Here is an 18,472-nt window from a genome sequence, read left to right as displayed (position 1 = left end):
ATTCAAAACTGGAAAACAATGTCTATTCATCAAACTCCAGACGAATATAGTGGTGTACCTACACTCCCTTAAAATGTCCAGAGAAGAGGACAGTCTGCAAGGTCAACTACAAAGAAGAGGTCTTGGCTGAAGGCTTGGCTGATGAGAGGTGGTAGACTAACTGGGCAAGTGGGTAGTACTCTGATGATGTTCTCTGCACCAGAGTTTCATTTTGCTTATGTGCTGTCAGTGAGCCGAGTTTCCAAGGTTGGGAGACTACTATCATGAGGGCCTATGCAACGATGAGTATACAATGTTGCATGAGCCAATCCGCTGCTGTTACACAGTTATAATCTGTACTATACGGCTTTAGAGGGAGGTTTGAGGCTTGTCTACCAGAGCAGAGCAACCAATAAAGTAACTAACACTTATAGACTTTATAAGTAGATATGTTCCCCTTACCAATCCCTAAACCCGGTTTTATTATTTGCCACATAGGACGACGTCATAGCTGACACACGTTGAGGTATAAAGCCTTTGTATAACCAATCTGCATTGTGAGAGCGTGGACTACAAACTGTTGTTCGCCAGATTGGCCTAATTTATTGATTTGAAGATAAAGTAGTACTTTGCCATATTCTTTGAGTCTGTCCGGTCATATGGGTCCAAGACTGTTTACTATGCTAATCCCATTCTGCCCATACACACGCTCAAAAAGTGCTACTGCACAACAGTTTGCATTCCACTGATGTAATGACCTGTCCCAGGAAGACTAGTGAACAGACAGCGGGAACAATGCCTAGACCAGGTCTTCAGCAGGAGAACCCCCTGGTACTCATCGCAACACAGTATAATGAAGATGCAGGTATGAGTAAAGATCACAGGGCTAATCAGGTAGAAGGTACTTGAAGGATTATGTTAGTATGTTCATTGCAAGCACCGATGCAAGTTAAAGAAGATTTTAACTGACAAAACACAGAAGATGACTAGGTCCTACAGTAAATAATAATAATAGAACTTTAACATAGAATAATGATGCTCTCATTCATCCCGGATATACACAGATATATCACAGACATGAAACCTGATAAAGCAGACAGACAACAAATACCTCAATAACATGGGCTTTACCGATGTGAAGTCCCACACCTTTGGACAGTGCACTCCCTCATGGACAGTGACAGCGATGACCCAGTCATCTTTGCCGATGGTAGATACGCAATAGAGTTTTGCAAAGTAATTTTTTTAATGCCTCAAGGTACCCAGGGATTCTGAGTTAGGTCTAAACTAAAGGCATCGGTGTAAATGCAGAAGCACTATTGGTGATCCTAGCGGTTTCATTATGTTGGTTTCCACTTAGGCACAACGTTAATGCAGGTATCACAAAGATAAAATTTCAGTGCTACACAAAGCTCTCACAGATGCAGCATTCAGGTTAACATCAGATCAACAAACACATATTTAGCACACGGAGCGCAACGTGCCTTTAATAACAGGATAAAAATTGCACAAAAAAAAAATAATAACTTTTCAGTAGTCACCGGTGACGAATCCCATGGTATCAGCATTGCTTTAGATGGGGAAGCCACTTTCCACAAGGGCAGGGAGGTGAGGCTGCTACCTGATAGTCCCCCTGGGGGTGGTACTCAGCGGGAGGATCTCATGGGGAGGGTGTACCCCATTGAGAGTAGTGAACATCCCGGGAGAATGCAGTATCCCTTTGACCCTCCCACATTCCCTCAAAGCCCCTCCAATTCCATTCTACCCAATGTCCCATGTGCTGTTGCAGTATGTCTCAGGCAAGAACTACAGGGAAGAGGCCACGTGTAGTGAAGATCACTGACCAGAAGGAATGCATGCATTCTAGCCTTTGGGATAATCCTATTGGTCAGCTGTCATTCAAAGGCACTGAGGGAAGTGAAGGATGGCGTCTTCATTGTCGGCTCTGCAGGAGCCGAGAAAGTGCCCAGGTGTTAGCAGGACAGCAAGTCAGAGAGGTAGACGGTGTCCAAGGGAGAGAAGCCCTTGCAGAAGACCCGCAGAGCAGAAGGCTGACAAGAGAAGAGGACCCGCCATTGACAAAGGCAGCTGAAATGCAAAGAAAGAACTGCCAAACTGCAGAGGAGCTGCATGGAAGACCGCGGAAGGCACCGGGGAGCCAGAGAAGCCGGATGGTAACGGCCAAGGCCCTACAGGTACAAGGGTGTCTAGTCCCATAGTCGAAATAGAGAACAGAGTGACCTAGTGAAGGGGTCTGGGACCCTTATCAGGAAGGCATACCCTGACCAGCAATAATAAAAGGGGAATACAAACTATGCATGTACAGATGATGCTCACAGACCTTGGCAGGAGAGTAAACCAAGGCTGTGGGTGGAAGTGAAATCGAAGAGAGAAAACTGTGAATGAGAACATTCAGCACCCTACTTGGCAGGAGAGTGAGCCAAGAGGAAGGGTGCTCAGAAAGGCTTGCGGATCCTCAGCACCGCTTAAGGGAAAGAACCAGACACAATACCTCAAAGCCAGACCTCCTCAGAAAGGGTCAGGGACCCCCAGCACAGCTTGGGAGAGATAACCAGGCCGGTTAACCAGTCAATTGGTCGAAAACATTTGGTCGACACCATTTGGTCGAATGCCAAATGGTCGAATTTTTTTTTTTTTACCCCTTTTTTGGGTTTTTTTTGGGGGGGTCCCCCCCAAACCCCCTTTTTTCTTTTTTTTTTCCCACACGAAAACCCACAAAACACATATATAAAAAAAAAAAAAAATTCGACCATTTGGCATTCGACCAAATGGTGTCGACCAAATTGCAGTTGACCAGTTTGTTGTCGACCAATTGACCGGACACCAACCAGGCCGTTCTTCCTTGCTGCAGTACCTGAGAGGGGCATTGAAGGAAGGATCTGGGACCCATAGTGATTGAGAGGAAAATCAGAGTACAACTTGGGAGAGAGAACCAGGCTATCCTTTATCATCACAATATTTTGGAGTCGGGTCTGCCCATCAAGGAGCTGGGATGCTCAAGACGGCTTGGAAAAATGTGCCCAGGCCATTCCTCCTTGTTGCAGGGCCTGTAAAGATAAAGACTTATCCTGACCATTCAAGGCTTAGAGACAATCTTGGATAAGTGGAAGGACTCAGGGGAGAGGGAGTCAACCCCTTGAGTCTTTTGGAACTTTTGCTTGATTTTCTACACCTTTTTGGAACTTTTGTGTTGAACTACAAGGCCGGGTTGCAGGTCGGCAGCCAAAGATTCCTCTTTTCACCTTTTGTTGAGTTTCTAGTTTTGTTGAGGCAGAGAAGCCCCTCAGAAGGAGGATTAGTTAGGATTTCCTTCAACTCCTCCCGCTTGTTTCGGTTATTTATACAAGTCTATTCCAATCACCTTACCATGCATGTGTCCGAGTCTTACTCCTACACCCTCACTCACCATTGATAAGAAACACCAGGCAATCTCTTGGGGTGTGCATCTCACCACTAAATGGAAAAATATCCTAAAAAGAACTACACAGAACAAATGTTCTCAGAAACACGTCCCTTGGCATCCCATAGCATCAGTGACTGCAACAGTAAGAGGGATTGCCTCACATTTTATGGAAACTTAAAAAGGCTTTGCTGTTGTAGCTTAGAAACTATCTATACACTGAACACACCTCTTTCTCCCATTGCATTACAATACCTTTTCCAAGATATAGACTCACTTGGAAGCAGGCTGGAAATCGGGGTCCGCGGAATCCTGCTGATCCGTGGAGGATGACAGCATTGAGGAAGAAGAGCTGCTGGAGAAGATGTGCTGCTGCCGGATGGGTGGAGTCAGCCAGTTTTGAAGTTGGAGCCGGTTTTGGGGCTGATGGCGAGCGTATGTCCGAACGATGTTGCCTGGTCGTCTCCAAGTAATTGCATCCATCAGACAAGATGAAATACACTAGACATCCAGAGAGTAGTGCTGCTTCACAGCAGTTCTGAAACAGAAAAGACACACTTCAATATAGTGTTCGTCTTTGATGGACCTTGGGAAACAGGTAAAATGCTATGACGGGACACATTCTATATGGTTAATCTAGGTCTGTCCAAACAAGAAGAGACCTATCGAGGGGAAGCCGGGTAGGAATGGGAACAGATGAATACTGGCATTTTGGGAACAGGAAAAGACATGGGGAGGGATCACTATTAGGGTTCGATGTCAATTCAATTTAATAAATTACTTTGTGGTGATTAGTTTGAATGTTTACTTTGACTTTCGTTTTTGGGCCCCCCTCATGCCCACCTTCCCCCTTCACCACAACCCCTGCCCCAAACCCCTCCTTGGCCCCTTTCATACCATAACCCAAAAATACATACAAAATGTGAAGTAATTGCCACAAAGTAAATTAATGCAAAGTAATTTACTTTGTGACAACGGGAGACCGCTACGAGAGCAGAAGCAGGGTTCGAAATTGCTGGGACATGAGAGCTATTTAGCTCCTGCTTCTACCCTAGGAGAGTCTGGCGAGCTTGAAACCAACAGCTACCAGGAGCTCGTTTTGGATCCCCAGGCCAACTGGTGCCTTACAAGCATGTATATTAACATGAGAATGTTAATAAAGAAGAACTAGGACACATATGGGACACATTTTAAACAATGAATCATACATAACAGCCAAAAAGTTAAACTTATCATCTGATGTGGAAGTTAGATTTGTAGTGTGCTTTTTACATGCCCCTGGTTACCCAGCGGTAGCTCCTGCCTACTGGGTGATGCTTGGTACCTAGCAGCCGGTTTTAGATCCTACTCATGGAACGTTCATTTCGAGCCACGAGAAGGTAGCGACAAGTTTTAGAGCCATTGTAATGCTATGTACTATGATTCAGATGGCTACCAACAGTGGAAGATTTTATGCTATATGGTCAGCTTTCTTTTTCCGTCCGTATTTAAGAAAGCTACATTACAACACCAACAAAATCAGAACAGGTGTACCGTCTCGTAAACGTAAGGAGAAGAAATAGGCTGCAGAAAAGGCCAACAAAATGAACCCTAAAAGCCTTTGAACAACTCCCCAAGATCAGCATGGGTGTTCCGCCCCACCCCACGTGGCATAGATCAAAGAGAACATAGCACCCAACATCTGGGTCAGCAAGTTGGATAACAAATCCCATGTACAAAGATGTACATACAAACCCAGGTATCGTATTCCCCAAATACCTGCTAGAGATGTCTGGGTTGCTTATGTGTTTACAAACACTTGGGTCTACCCATCATAGACCACCTACAGTTCCGTTGAATGCCGAAATGGAGGCATCAATCCCTTTTCTGAGCAGTTCCTTTTATTGTCTTGCAGCACTTTTTGGGGTTTCTCAAGTCAGGGAATACATGGAAAGGGTGTCTCTGGTAGATAGATCAGAATACAACATTTTTGAAGACAGCTACTTGACGGAACAGTACAAAAAAAACTACAGGTAAAATGTGGTTGATTTCCTTTGATGAACAGGCAGACATCATTAAGAAGTATAAACATCAATAATCAGATCCCCAACATATATCCAATTTATTAAAAACAGAAATGCTGTATTAGCGGAGTAGATTTACTGTTAACCATGTTTTTCGGAACCTACTCTGGTGAGGGGTTAGGAGACGCCAGCTTGAAGGTGCAACCAGTTTACACTCAAGTCTCTGACCAAGCTCTCAAAGGTTAAGTGACTGAGCAGTCAGGCTTGGACTCGGGAGGTGGCAGTCTTGGTGTGAAGTACACAAGTATAAAGTCTTAAGAAACAGAGGTCAAAACAAGGAACAATATACTACTTATTAAATCGAAACAAGCTTAAAGTTCAACAGACAACGTGGGAAGTAAAATCCATTTCGAGCACAGTTAGATGCAGGCATACACGCTTTAAGATACCTAAAGTGGGAGAGAAAATGTAAAAAGGTAGATTAAAGGATGATACACTAACGGTAAAGAACAATGCTTTAAAAGTTCATCCCTACCATTTTCAGAGTTCAGTCTGTTAGAGGCTGGTGGCTGATCAAGCAGATTTTTGAAGAAATACACTGTGGAAAGATCCCCGTCAGATCTCCAGCTATGAAGAAGGTAGTTGACCAGTTATAAGGTGACAACATAAGTTTCCCAGCCAAGGCTCTGGCACCTAAGGGGCAGGGTGATTAGGAGTTTATGCTCAAATCAAGTCAACGGGGCCATGGGCACTTAAAGATATTTTAGCTCTCTTGATCCACAGATTCTATGACAAGACAGGAGGCTCACATTATGCTCATCTTTCTTTAATACTGCCATATCAGCATTTCAAAACTTAAAATTTTAACTTTTATGTTTTGGTTTTTCTTACATGCTACTTGGGAAAAAACAAAGCAGGAAGTTACAAGTTTCATCTCTCAACTGAATCAACTAGGTTTTAGAAACCACGCTTCCCATAATCCTGAGGCCCTTTGTAGTCCTGACCTCTACTCCCACACCAATCAGTGGCCAGATATATATATATATATAAACACTGGCTCCCCTAAATCCATTCCTCTTTCTTTTTGCTGCCATACTGAGATAAGTGTTATGTCTCATGTTTCTGTTCTTAAATTATCGTTGCCTATTATGAGTTAGTCTCTAAATGTACTCATTATCAATGATAGTTAGCTGATAGACTAACAGGTGTTTGATTGATGGCTGTCGAGAGCTTATTTTACAGCGTTTGTACCATTGTATAGGAAGCGCGCGTGCGCGCCTATTACCGGTGTTTTTCCTCGGCATGCTTTTATTTCAATTCTAACAGGAACGGGAGTGAGGAGAGGCGGGGCGGAGCCGCGGGCAAAGCCGCTCGCTTCTGGCAGCCGCCCCGTTCTCCTCCGGCGTAGCCGAAATCTTCGCTCGTGGAGGCTCTAGGACCCTGCGGCAGCCTACATTATACGCGTGTGCTCGGAGGCGGCTCGTGCCGCCGAACCCGCAGGGCTTTAGGACCCAGCAAAGCAGGTTCAGCCTCATATCATTCCCGGCATGCTCCACGTTCTCCTAACGCTCGCTTTTCGCGCGTACACATAGCGAAACGGAGCGGAGGGTTGTGTGAGTCAGTACCTGAGAGGAATTTTTTCAAAAAAAAAAAAGGGAAAAAGACATTCCTTGGTGGCATCTGTTGGACCTACAGAGAACGTGAAACAGTTCACACATAGGCTAGAAGGCGCAGAGTGCACAGGAGGTAAACTCTGATTTAGAGCCTTAATTTTCAGCTGACCCCGAGAAGTTAGCGCTGCTAACATTATTCAATGGCTCACTCATCGCACCCAAGAGATTCCCAGTCCACCTCACCAGAGTGGAGTGAACAAGAGTGGGAGGAAGAACCCACCTGGCAAGACACAGATGTATCCCTCAGCTTCAAGAGGGTACTGGGGGATTCACTTTCTTAAGCAGTCTCCCAAGGGGTGCAACCTTTGACTGAAAGGTTAGAAATGCTCGAAGCATGCATGGCTGAGCAGCAGGAACAGCTGGCGGCCAGGAAGAGACGGGCCGACAGCCCTGGAGAGGGGACGTCAGCTGGACACCCTCAGAAGAGGGTTGAAAATAAGGGAGGTAAAAAAGCCCGGAAGAGAGCTTCTAAACACAACACTACTCTAGCACAGGGAATCAGTGAGGACATCAGGGTTCACTGTAAACTTAGTTGCTCAAGACTCAAAAGCTGCGGGTTTGGGGATTCCACCAACAGTTATGACAAGCCCTTAGAAATAATCTTGAATGGGGTGAAGGCTTCTCAATCAGGTGCAGCAGAAAAGAGAAGACACTGGTGGGACTCAGAAAAGAGTCAGCAGGCCCTCATGAGCAATGCAGTCAGATTTCGGATTCCAGCAACCATTCCTCGCTGTGAGAGACGGCAGAAGCTGGCCGACGAAGTCCTAGGAGAGCAATGAGGATATGTGACAAATATAGTGAAGTCTTCATTAACTTCCCAGGGTTAAGTTTCCCCCCATGTGGCCAGGCAAGGCCCGACTCCGACCTTCGGGGGGCTCTCTGTGGGAAGACTGCATGCAGGGGGGTGGGGGGTGAACAACTTTGGCGGGGTGAACATGGCACACTAGAAAAAGACCTGTCATAACCACCCCTTTAGAGGGATAATAGTCAACAGTCATTGCCTTCCCAGCTATCTATGCCATATTGTAATCTGAAACTTCCTGTTAAAAACCATAACTTGTTCCTATGGGCCTACTGGACGAGGAAGATGGCCAGAGTACTAACAAACACGCCCGCCGAGAACCACACAGTGCAGGCTAGTTAACAGCTGACCAATGCTGGGAACTTTAAAACACCTTGGTCCCAATCCTGCAATCACGTCACCAAGATTGTGTATCCTGGGCAAATCCCCTCATCTGTGTCTTATCCTGTTGAGAGGCAAGTGTCTGTGCATAAAACAGTGGCCACAGTGAGCAAAAGGCACTCTATAAAAACTAAAAATTTGCCAATTTTGTTCTGCCTGGGAGTGACTTCTATATAATATGCAAAATGATAACCAGTACATGGACTAATATCCCGTCTTCTCCTGGCTTTCCCTCACTTACCTGGAGGCTGACGGAAAAAGAACAAGATGCGTATTGGGAACAATAGGAATGTGGTTGTGGATGCCATTTAGAATGGGCAGGTACTAAACTCCAAAACAGGAAGATCATAGTTGCTGATATCACAAAGCTAATAAAAGACTAGCTACAATGCCCTCTCACTTCATAGCCCACGCGTTAGGGATGTACAATGCAAGAATATTTGCTGCACTAGGTGTTGGGGGAGTTTTCTTAAAGATCTACTGGTAGCAAGAATTTAGTAAGCAGTTCCAGTGGTTTGTAGATCTCCAACCTTTAGTATCAGTCTGTACTAACTCAGGGCCTTGGTAGAGTGGCAGAGCAGTCAGGCTCATCTTAAGAGGAAGATGTGAGCTGTAGGTAAGTACACTAAGCATTTGTTAGGCATGCACACCAAAGAAACTCTTACACTTATAATGTATTTATACACACCAGAATCACTGTAAATATTTTTGACGTTTACACTAAAACACTTCGGAATACTTGAGTACACCTCAAAGGACACTTTCACTTTTGTGTTTGTTCGCGGTTACATTTGTAGCAATGTTAGAAAGGCAAAAGACAATGTTATCGTATTAACGGTTATTACGCGCACCTGTGGTTTCTAACAATTCATATGGTAATACATTTACTCTGCAAACACATATAGTAAAGTCACTTTTATTGAGGAAAATAGTGTAAAATTAGCTTGGTTCAAGGTACGAGAGAGGGTTTCTTCTCACAGCAGGTCTTTTAAGTCCAAAAACACAACCCTAGCTAAAGGCAGTTCGGAGAGGGCTCAAAGTTGTGACAAGTAGCAGAATATGAAGATTTCCAGATGATTTTTTCCAGTCTCTAGTGTTATAGAAGCAGCAAGTTAACAACTAACAATGGAGACCTGTAAACGGACTCAATGAAGGGACACAAGCAGCGGTTTTAGTCATAGGTAAGAGGGGGTGTCCCTGGACACCGCTAGGTGCACACCAACGCTCTGGAGCGACTTCTTGAAATCAGGTAAGCAATACCTTTTTCCCCACAGTACCTTAGGTTAGAAGAAAAGGTTTGTGCTGGATGCTCTGCGATGTTGCACCTCTGGATTCCTTGGTCTGATGACTGAAGGCAGAACAATAGACGGGATCTCTCAGCAGCAGTCTCGAGGGAGGAAATGGGGCACGACTATCAGCAACTTCTTGGTTCACTTTGCAATTTTGGCACCTTTTCTGCAGCACCAACAAAAAACACGGATTGCTGGTCAATCTTCTTCACTTACTGAAGTGCCACATTCTGGTGAGGGGGTCTGAACGAGTGTGATAGGATCTCTGGAGTGTCCTTAAGGGTTCAGCAAAGATTTGGACGCATTCAGCCTTTACACGATGACACACTAGAAATGGGCAGCAGGTCTCCTGGTATTGGGGTTCCGCAGCTCTGGAAGCTCCAAAGACCTCGGGAGGTCTTGGGACTGGTTTTTCCCACTAGTCAAAGGGAAGGAGTCGTCCTCTTCGGAGCTTCTCTGTCGCACAAAAACGGGGTCAGGACAGCAGTGGTTGCTTCACAGTGTTGCAATGGTTCTGCAGGCATGTCTGGTTGTCTTCCTCGGTTACTTCAGCTTCCGGTGGTCGACTTGCTTTTCACTCCAGAAGCCTCGCCTTTTATACAGCTCCAGCACACACTCCTCTGCAATCTCGCAGCATTTTACAGAAAAGGGCGTTTTTACTGTCCAAGGATGACAGCCAGACCCCCTGTGGGAGCTGGTCCTCAGTGCTCCGGATAGGATTTTGGCATGAGAGGATTCTACTCCCAGTTTTAAGAATTGGAGAGTAGATACAATTTCAAGAGAGTAAAAATTAGTTTTTTCCTTCACAAGAGAAGTGTTTGATAACTATCCAATGTGTGCGTAAAATTAAAACAGTGTTCGAAAACATTAGTGACAAAGAACTTGTCGATGTATACTACCCAGCTTCATCTTCATTATACTTGGACGCCAAAACTCTGTTAAGAACTACTACAGATGCCAGCTAGTTACATCATATATCAAGCCCCTCACTCTACCAGCATCACTTCTCTGCCTCTCAGTCCTACTGTTGCTGCCTAGCACAACCTGCTTGACAGCCACTCCATGTTTTGCTCCATCTCTCCTTCCAGCCCTTTAGATAAGGTGCGTATCGTGCCGTTTTACACATCTAATTGTAGCAAATACGGATTAATTCATTTTCTACCGAGTACCGTTTACGTTTTATTTATTCATTTCAAAAACATACTTTCCACCACTAGATGGCACTGTAGCATTTGTTTTGTCATAGCCTTTCTTATGCATGATAATTTCCAACTGAAAGACCACGAGTCCCCTTGCAAATGTGTGACAAAGAGCAACACAATAAAGCATGCACCCTTTTAAAATGTGTTCATACCATAATGTCTAATAGCTTCACATCCTAAAAAGTAAAGTTTACTTCGATGTCTTTAGTTGAATGTTCTTTAACCATACATAACAACACGGTGCAGGTTTCGTGACGAATCGCCAAACCTGAATGAGTTTATGGCAGAACTTATTTTTGTGTGTGTTTTTAAAGCGCTGAAAATAAAGTGGGTAAATCAGGATGTTTTGCCTTTTGCATCTTTTCGTTTTCCATTCAGGATGTGGAAAATAAAAAGGTACAGAGATATTATTTCGGCCCAACATGCTGCTATAAGGATTTACATGTCATGATGCTTTACTATGCAATTTGTTTATTTTGCAAGTAAACTCTGTAGGACAGTATTATGGTAGGTCTTGACACCCAAAACTTACATTTTTGTCCCAAGTAAAACGCGGAAGAAGGTGGCTGGTCCCAAATTGAAAGAGTGGGTTAAAATCAAAGCTTTGCTATTTAGCGTAACTGTGTGATCCTGGGCAAATAATGTAATCTCACCCCGACTTCAATTGCACAAATTGCAGTGTTTATAAATGATAAAGTTTACAGCCTTACAATAGGACCGTTTTAATAAGTGTAGGCACACATTGGTGTGTCCTGGTGCTCCTCTGCTAGTTTTCTTGAGAAAATAAGAATTTACTTGTTTCCATGTATAAATATAACCCAAATGAGAAGAACTGGGGAGCGCTATCAGAACAGCGAACTCCAAGGTTGTTTAAGATTAACTGCCGCTCTCGGAGATTGACATATGAAGAGGTAAGCTGTCCTCTTTTTATGTCATTTAACAATACAAACTTATGCTTGTAGACACACACAGTATTGATAGTTGCACTTTTGCATGTACCCCCCTTCTAGGGACGAGAAGATTGAAGAGTATGCAGTCCCAGAATCAGAATTGAGACGCCCTCCACATAGTATATGAAGGAGCACAAGACAACCATTGACAAGAGTGCCTTTTTAACTAAACTTTTCCCTGTACAATTAAGAGCTACAGGGAAGTCCTGAAGAAAGCGGAGAGCGGGTCCATATCCGCTGAAACCGGTAGACAAAAAGTGGTTTGGTCTGACGAACCAACCCCTAGAACCCATATAGAGCACAAATGGGTCTGTAGCACTATCAAGTCATTTTATGTTCCAGTGTCCAAAGTACTAAGAATAAGACACTGAGATGTCTACGGAAGAACTACTCTCCATATGACTAACTTTTTTAATAGTGTGATAAGCCACACCAAATGGAAACAACAACATTAAAAATATTTCCATTGATTTCCATCATGTGTGCACCTCTTTTTTAGTATATTAGGAAAGTAGTGAGAGAGGATAGCGCGAGCTCTCTTCTATCCCCTAACCTTTGTAGGCGATACACCAGCGCACTACTAGGGCAAGAGCACCCACTCAAGGGATAGAAATACCTCTTTGTAGGGACAGTGAGTTATTTACAGGGAACTAAGCATGAGGAATAATTTGAATAAAGATATTCTGTCTTTGTTGTGTTAATATAAGGGTTGCTAAACAGAACGTGTTCTATCAATAAGTGAAAATAATGTCTGCCACTGACATATGCATAGAGATGTGCTTGTTAGCATGCGCATGATGTAAAGGTGCAATTTACACATGCAAATGACACAAATTTACTCTTCAAATGCTAACAGCACATCTCTGAAAATGCTGAAAGGAGATGTTCCTTTACCATGTGCACAGAGTATGTGTCATACTCGTTAGTATGTGTCAAGAGGAGATGTGTAGCTCGCATGTTCAGGGAGGATGCATGCCATTATCAAGTGGAGTGATGTGCTATTTCTATGTGCTCAGACAGGATGTGCCGTTTGCATGCGACGTGAAGGGCTCTGCGCAAGCCAGACAACTTTGATCTACAACTCTTTTGGTCTACGGGTCTGATTTTACATATGCATTGGGTATATGTGTTGGATACGTTTTACTCGCTTGCAGAGGAGAAAACTCATTTTTACTCTGTTTTTGCATTTAGTCTCCAATTTGAAAAATCATGCGTAAAATACTCCCGCCTCAAAATCTTATCTGGAGCACTGTCTCCTTCCCTTTGCTACTCTGTTTCCCCCTGTCTCTCACTTTCTGATGTTCTGCCTCTCACTCTTAAGTGTTGCTATGTCATGTTTTGAGGTCTGTTGCTCTGTAACGCTTCCTCTCCCATCTCTGCATTCTTTTATTGCTGTTTCCCTCCTACACTGTGCTGTATCGGTTGATATAACTCCTCTTCCTCTCTCATGTGATTACCAGATCTGTTTTTTAATGTTTTATGTTGTGGTTGCTACTCCTTTGGATTATCTTTCTTGCACTGCAGCTTATGTTATTGGCCTGCCTTTCTCTAATATGGATTTTCTATTTCCAGATCTCCCTATCTGCTGCTGATGTGTGTTTTTTTATTTTACTGTCTCTATATGTCTCTTTTGCTCTGCTTCTATCCCTCACTCCTATTTTGTGCATGTACTATTATTTACCTCTGTTTCCCTTCTCACTTTCGTTGTTGCTCTCTTTTGTAGCTCATTGGTCTCTCCCTGTTGCTCGAATTCCAGTTTTGGAGTATCTAATACAGTCTTTGTTCTCGCGGCCTCTCCCCCAACTCACTTTGTTCTCCTCTATTGCTTAGGTTCAGAGTTGCTCTTTCTCTCCTTTGTCTTTTGACATAGCACCAAATAACATTTTAAAAGCTGAAAATGTCTTTTCCATTTACAAATCCAGTGCAGCTTTACCAATGGGTGCTCCTTTTTTAGATGTGCGCAAACCTTCTTTTGGCCATTAGGAAGGGAATTATAGAGTTCGGTGTGTCTCACCAAATGCAGTACTTGCTTGAACGCAGATGCTTTATCAGCACTGTATGCCATTACAAGTATAGGAGCCCAGATGAGACGTGTGTTCTGAGCCATTACAAGAATAGCAGCCCTCATGGGATGTGCTTCTTCGGAGCCATTACAGGTATTGCAGCCCTGATGAGAGGGGATATATGTGATCACTGTGCCGTTTTTACAGCTACCACCGAAAATGCAGATTTTTAGAAACAAATATTTAACACCCTTTTCACCCCATATATAATGGAGGGGGGGCGCAGACCCCCTGCTAACCCCTACATTCATTATATACTGTAGCCATCCCCCCACATATATAAGGGGTCGAAATAAAAAGTCAAACATTTTCAATGGTCGCTGTAAAAAAGGCACAGTAATTGTATGATCCAGATGAGGTGTGTGTTCTGAATCACTCAACATTTAGTAGTCCTTTTGATAAGTCGGAAGCTAAGTCATCTCTGTTACAATTGAATATTGCCTGCATCTTAAACACTTATCTCTGATGCAGACGCATTAACTTGCCTATCAACAGGATTTGAACTAACAGGTTACACAATGATCTCTGCATCAGGGTTATTGATCCACTGAGCTACCACCTTTCCAAACAGGCACATTTTCTGTATTTTTAATGCAGGGGAGACCACTCGCAGCACACCCCCTCCACATCCACCCACTTTATTAAATACCCCTACCCAACGCCCCTTCACATCTATACTTTGGGGGAAATTTTTTGTTTTCGATGCAAGGTTTTCTACATTGCAGTAATGGGATCCAGGAATTTTGTAGGAAACCGGTGGGGAGAGCTCAGACACTGTTCTTGCTCAGTACTTCAGCTCGCTGCATAAAACGCCAACACATGTTCGTGCTTTATCATTACAGCCGCTCTTTTAAAAAATTCAGGTACTGTCTCAAAACATAGCAGTCCTGCTAAGAAATGTCTGCATGATGAAATCATCCCTGCTGTGAATAATTGGCATTGTGCCATGGCATGCGTTTAGCAGCTCCGCTGATAAATTAGGATCCTCTGCTTGAACATATAGCAGTCCTGGTCAGAGGTATCTGTACAATATGTGCCACTGAAAATATATACAGCACTGCTTCCACCTGCATCCACTATACCCACTTGAGGTGTGTTGGCGGTCAGAAAGCGAGTTATAGTAACGTTCAGACTACCAGCTATTCCTTGCTCTCTAAGACAACACACTATGTACAGTGCCCTTTCATGCATGCACATGGACACATACAATCTTAAGAAGAAAAAACACATCTTCATATAGAACACAAAAAAGCTTTTCCTTCTCACAAATGCCAAACAACTGCTTGCTGGGCAGGCTCTTCTAAAACTTTGAGACAATTGCAATTGATGTGCTTCTGTGATGAAAAGAAAAAGGTTTGAAATTCCCATGATGCTGCAACTGCGCCGCCTCTATTAAAGCTGATCAAAACAGAGGCAAATAAAGCAGAGATGCAACGCTAGTTTAAGACAATTTTCATTTTACACAATACTACTTGTGTCCTAAAGCAATGTGAAAAGCACAATCATGGTTCGAAATGCTTCAATAACACTGTAATCTACAAAATGCAGGCAGTTGAACAAAGTGAACAAAACACAAATTCCCTTCTACATTACTCAGAAAGTATCATCTTGCTAAAGTAAAGAGTAGGTTTGCAAGCTGCTGCTGGCCAGCCAGTCACCAGCGACCTCTGGGATTTATGGGGGTGCCGCTATAAATAGCAGGTGTAAGCTGTATGCAAGGAAGAACTAAAAGGGCCATATTGGCAAGATTTTTGTGCGTAAAAAGGCCTATACACACCTTATCAGGAGGGCTGCTGTTCCTATTCAGGTACTCTGTCAGACAAAGGACATGGGGAAGGAAGGCTCCTCCCCCACTTCCTGCCTGCCCAGACACGCTGGAGCCTAGGTGGGAATACCCAAGGGTTTCTGCCAAAGGCATAACACACACAACGACCTCCCCCTCCAAGAATGGTAGATGAAGAGCTAACAAAAGCACAACCACGCTAGAAATTGCAAAAAAAGAAGGGACGCCCCAAGTTGGTACTTGGATGCCCCTATTGTGCACTGCCAAGGCTATGGACATAGCTTGCGGTATAAATATGACAATAGTTGGTAGAACATGTCCACTGCCACGAGTCATAACTAGGAGATGGTCTATGTGACTAGGGGAGACTAGGTATCCCTTTGGCACTCCACTAAAGGTGGTGTGTGCCAATCTTTCAGACTATAGAGTTTTGGGGGAGATACTAAGTATCTCTCTTTGCTAATCTTAAAGGATAGTTCCGGGACTTTTTTTTATTGTCCCTACGGTTCGGCCATGTGTTTTTAAGCATAAATCGGTAGATCGTAGAAAACTTTCCTATGGACCTTACCCGACTTTTCGTCCATTAACGCACTCGAAATCAGCCGCCATTTTCTGATAATCCTATCATTTCCCCCCATCGACCTGGCTCACCTGCGTTTGCGGCACTAAATCATATCCCCCGCCCCTGAAACAGACTTTATCAAAACATTCATATTCCCCGCCTCTATCCGTGACGTGACTGTGCTGCGTAGGCAAACGCGCCCAGGCGTCTTCTACGCGACACAACACAGAACCCGGAAACCAACACAGATCAGCTCACAACACAGCGCGCCACAATTCGGAATATGAAACTGTACTTTTAAATCAAACCGCAAGATTGTAAATTTGGTAAAGTACATTTATTTGACATCAAATGTTTAGAGAATATTCAGCGATTTGCATTTTTCTTTGCTCTCGATCCAAAATAGTTCGTCTTGAGGCAAGCGATGTTCGTGTGCAGTACACAGGGTGTTGGTTTACGATAAAATAAGCTCTTCGGTCACACTGATAATCGCATGGCTGTTCCAACAACGAGGCACTAGGCCACCACAACGGTCTGTATGTTGCATCTAGCCGTTAGTACCGCGTAAGGGCATACTTGTACTTGGCGATCGTCCCATAAAATGGTCAGGGTGGTTACGTTGTTCACGCGGAGAAGCAACTGGCGGTTGTAAAAGCCATCCGCCGGTGTCTGGTACTCGTGACACATACAATAATGAAGGATGTACCTGTTTTAAAAACATAAAAAATGAAATTAGTCTCACCATCAGATCTTTATTAAAATTATTCATTTTATATATTAGGTCGGGAAATTATTTCATAGCTAGGACAGTGCAACTGGGTATTATACGTCAAGGGGGGGCTGTAGGATACTGAGACAGTCCCCCAGTGCAGGGGTTGACAGGGAGGCAGTGCAGGTGGAGAGTGGAAGGGCCCAGGACCGAGGTCCCAGACAGTGGACCAGTTGTAGCAGGGGAGAGGGAGAGAGAAAGCAGAAGCAAAGAGGAAGGTTTTGAGGTGCTTCCGTAAAAGGAGATGGTTCTCCTCAAGATAGTGCGCGGTACAAAACAATATGCCACATAGAACGAACAAGTACAACTTAACCCGTCTTTAAAGCTACTGTATAGTAATTAAATTGCGGTATAAACTCATCTAAAGAGTTACTTACATTATATTTGCATTTTCCATTGTGTCTGTGCGTAGGGCAGCCCCGAAATACCACTCCTTCTATGCCGACGTTATTTCTTCTAATGAACGAACATTAAATGGCTTTCGTTTCTGAAATTATGTGCGAACTGCCTTTGATAGGGCGGGGGGGGTGGATTGGGGCGGTGGTCGTGCAGACAAGACACAGGAAGACTCGTGAATGGAGACACACTTATGTGGATTGCAGGGGGCGTCCAGCGTGAGGGGGGATGCTTGGCAGGAGACACGGGGTCTGGAGGTAGACATGGGAACAACAACCCATGCTCTATAGACCTCTTTGAAGTGTACATGGTCTTTGGCACCTCTTGGCCTTTATCGCTCCCCGACAGCTCCACTTGCCAGCACAAGTACCCCGGTGCAAACTGCCTTTGATAGGGCGGGGGGGTGGATTGGGGCGGTGGTCGTGCAGACAAGACACAGGAAGACTCGTGAATGGAGACACACTTATGTGGATTGCAGGGGGGCGTCCAGCGTGAGGGGGGATGCTTGGCAGGAGACACGGGGTCTGGAGGTAGACATGGGAACAACAACCCATGCTCTATAGACCACTTTGAAGTGTACATGGTCTTTGGCACCTCTTGGCCTTTATCGCTCCCTGACAGCTCCACTTGCCAGCGCAAGTACCCCGGTGCGAACTGCCTTTGATAGGGCGGGGGGGTGGATTGGGGCGGTGGTCGTGCAGACAAGACTCGTTTGCCGCAGGGCCTCACCAAGGAGAGGCCATCTAACTGCATGTAAGAGGCAGGCTGCAGGATCTAGTACATGGAAGGCAGGGGGGTGAGTTTATAAATACCTCACCCTCCCAGGAGAATATATGGGTGCAGTTCACCCTGGAGACCCTGGATGCCTAGGCAGTTAGTCAGCAGCAGGCTGGCCTGTGGTGGCAAGGCGGCACGGGCTAGAGGGGGTCATCTCTGTACCCGGTGCCCAAAAGGATGATTTATTATGATCAACCATATTGATTATTTACCTATACCCATGTTTTGTATCAATAAAATCCAACGGCCTTTTATTGCCAACGCTTGAACAAAGTGGTGTGGTAAGTATTTTTGGGGGAGGAGGCAAGGCCGGGAGGCTGGATGCCAACCCGCAAAATAACATATGTATGTCTGCTGCATATGGGTTCAACGGTTATGTGGATTGAAGGTGGGCGGCCAGCGTGAGGGAGGATGCTGGCCGG

The 18,472-nt window shown here is 44.5% G+C and overlaps 1 protein-coding gene across 3 annotated transcripts in view; it reads right to left on the bottom strand.

The window, feature by feature from the left end:
* Window positions 1-18,472, bottom strand: part of HASPIN (histone H3 associated protein kinase) — a 734,185-nt gene that overhangs the window by 693,242 nt on the left and 22,471 nt on the right. For all 3 annotated transcript variants that reach the window (XM_069604709.1, XM_069604710.1, XM_069604711.1), the window contains exon 2: window positions 3,678-3,938. In XM_069604709.1, coding sequence (XP_069460810.1) covers window positions 3,678-3,883 — 206 coding nt within the window. In that variant the 5' untranslated portion in view covers window positions 3,884-3,938. The remainder of the gene's footprint in view (window positions 1-3,677; window positions 3,939-18,472) is intronic.

Source organism: Ambystoma mexicanum, chromosome 1p (genome assembly GCF_040938575.1).
Source record: "Ambystoma mexicanum isolate Mex_15411 chromosome 1p, UKY_AmexF1_1, whole genome shotgun sequence".
Classification (NCBI taxonomy): Eukaryota; Metazoa; Chordata; class Amphibia; order Caudata; family Ambystomatidae; genus Ambystoma; species Ambystoma mexicanum.
The sequence above is the reverse complement of the archived record's forward strand: the minus strand, read 5'-3'. Positions and strand labels throughout refer to the sequence as shown.